The sequence below is a fragment of the Physeter macrocephalus genome, chromosome 14, assembly GCF_002837175.3.
Source record: "Physeter macrocephalus isolate SW-GA chromosome 14, ASM283717v5, whole genome shotgun sequence".
Lineage (NCBI taxonomy): Eukaryota > Metazoa > Chordata > Mammalia > Artiodactyla > Physeteridae > Physeter > Physeter macrocephalus.
In genome coordinates, this window is record NC_041227.1 from 41,177,463 (window position 1) to 41,180,086 (window position 2,624).

Consider the following 2,624-nt stretch of genomic DNA (forward strand, 5'->3'; position numbering starts at 1 on the left):
CTCCTGTTGCGGAGCGCAGGCTCAGCGGCCATGGCTCACGGGCCCAGCCGCTCCGCGGCATGTGGGATCTTCCCGGACCGGGGCACGAACCTGTGTCCCCTGCATCGGCAGGCGGACTCTCAACCACTGCGCCACCAGGGAAGCCCCTCATTGTAGTTTTGATTTGCATTTCTCTAATGATTAGTGATGTTGAGCATCCTTCTTCCTCCATTTCTTAACCTCTCTCATTACTTCCGACTTCTTTTCTGTCTCTGGCACATTCTGCCAGTCAATTTTTCTTTTGACATTGACTTTTTATTTTCCAAAATTCTGTTTAGTTAGTCCTGTCTGATCATTTTTGATAGCTTCTTGTTGCTTGTCTTTTTTAAAATTTCCATCTTTTAGTTAAGTAAACATTTCATAATATTTATCCTTAGTTTGTGTCTGATAATTCCAGTATCTGAGGTTCCTACAGGATCTAATTCTGTCGTTCTGGCTTCTTCTGACTCTCATAGGTGGTCCTTTTCCACGTATATTGTGGTGATCTTTAATTGTGAGCTCATGCTTACGTGATGTTTATCTCTGGGAACCTTGGGAGCTGTAGTAGAGGGTGCTCCCTGCAGAAAGGATGTGTTTTGCTTTTGCCAAGAGTTGGGAGCCTCTTAATCTGAGACCACTTTAACCTCTTCCAGGGAACTGGCCCAGTGCATGTATCCACGGTGTGGTTTCTCCACACTGGTGTAGGTGCTGGCCTTAGGGTAACCCCACTTTTGTGTCGCTTAATGCTCATGGCTTTGGTTTCAGCTTCCGGGGTTTTTTTGTTTGGGGATCCCTGGAGGTTTCCATTACCTTCTGTGAGGACATCACGCACTAGATGATCAGCTTTGCTCTGGTTATTTGGTGAGTGTGGGCAGCTGGGGTGGAGCAACTGCCATCTAATTTGAGGTCCAGGAAGCTGGAGGCAGAATCCCCTGCCAACCACATACACACACACACCTGCCTTGAATCAATTTGTTTTCCATCCTGGAGCCGGAATGACAGTTCAAAACACAGACCTCATTTGTGTTGTTCCTGTGCTTGAAACCCTTTGCTGCTTTTAAAATTCCGTTGACTTCTATGTCTTTATTTTTCTCTCTAGTTCCTCATGAGGAAAAATGAAGTGGTACTTATGCTTATGAAGGAGATACTTATGCTTGACGTTATAAGAATAATACATAAACATATGAGGTCATGTGGCTTTGAGTACTTTTAGATTGAAAAGAAGCTAATGCCAGGCAGAGACCTGTTTAGGGGAATAAATGTCCGCAAGACCAACATGCGTTAAGGATAGACTCTCTGGGCAGCAGGCGTGGGTTTCAGGCTGCCTCCCCGTGATCTTTACTGGTCAGTTGCTCGTGTGTCACACATCGACGGGGTTACCTTCCCAGGGAGACTCTAAGAGCATTGGAAGCCAGCGGGGCTCTGGGCACACTTGGTCCTGGCAGCCACTGTCGGTACTTGCTTTTCCCCCTGAAGGCTCCGTGTTGTATCAGGTCGCCCTCTGTCCACTGATATGGGCATCGTCCCAGGCTCCTCCTGGTACTGACCTCAGGGTGTAGGATGGCGGCACTCTTCCCTTGGGATCCGGCCTCCCCAGTCCTTGTGTTCCTCAGCTTTGTGCTGGAGTCCCCTGGGTGGAGGGGGTGGCCACTCTCCTTGCAATGACCTTGCGAGGACTCACCCAGCATCTTGCACTTGTGCCAGCCATGGGCACACTCACATTTCAGTGGAGGTTATAAGATGCAGGAACAGGCCAGCTGTGAACACGAAGAACCAAGGTGCTGAATACACCAGGGAGTTGTTGATTGTGTGGCCGTTTTAGAAGCTAAGAAAGCTTTGTCTTCTATAGCTTATCTCTTGGGAGATGCAAACCAGAGCAGGTTAACACGGGATACAGGATAGCAAAGGAAGTGGTGTCCTGTGCCCTCATCTATGGAAGGGGAAGTGTGGCTGCAGGGTCACTGCAAGACTGGAGTGCGTGGGGGTGACCGGCTTCTGGAGTTCCCACTCTTCTTCCTTTCTTAAATTTCTCATGCAGAATCAAGTTGGACAGGCTTTCTGAAGAAAACACGTTTTTGAAAAATGAGCTGGCAAGGATCCAGCAAGAGCTTGCAGCTGCAGAAAGGACAGAGGCTGCACAGAGGTAAGGGCCGTCTCAATGGTCCCACCCCGACCCCGGTCCCTGACAGGGCTTGCTCTTCGTTGAGTAAGCTTAGAAGGCATTGCTGTAGAAAGTGGGACGTGTTCACAGATAACCCGCATTCCAGGAGAGCCGTGCTGCCCTCTGACCAGCCTTACCAGGCACAGCGGGGCTCGGGCCTCCTTGCGGATGTCAGCAGCCATCTTCCTTCCTGAGCTCCTCGCTCGCAGAGTAGGAGGTGCCAGGTCAGCACCACCGCCACCAGCTCCAGCACATTTGTTCTTGTCCTGATAATGGTTTCAGCTGTGCTTTTCTCCGAGGTTCATTCCTGGTCTGTCGATTTCAGTGAGTCAGCGTCAGGGGTCGGGGGCCTGAGCACTGAAGCAGGAGGTGTGTGTGTGTGTGTGTGTGTGTGTGTGTGTGTGTGTGTGTGTGTGTGTGTGTGTGTGTGTGTGTGTGTGTGTTG

The 2,624-nt window shown here is 50.0% G+C and overlaps 1 protein-coding gene across 1 annotated transcript in view; it reads left to right on the forward strand.

The window, feature by feature from the left end:
- The window catches only part of NINL (ninein like), a 60,611-nt gene that overhangs the window by 42,467 nt on the left and 15,520 nt on the right, over positions 1-2,624 (forward strand). The window contains exon 16 of the mRNA XM_007105176.4: positions 2,057-2,161. Coding sequence (XP_007105238.2) covers positions 2,057-2,161 — 105 coding nt within the window. The remainder of the gene's footprint in view (positions 1-2,056; positions 2,162-2,624) is intronic.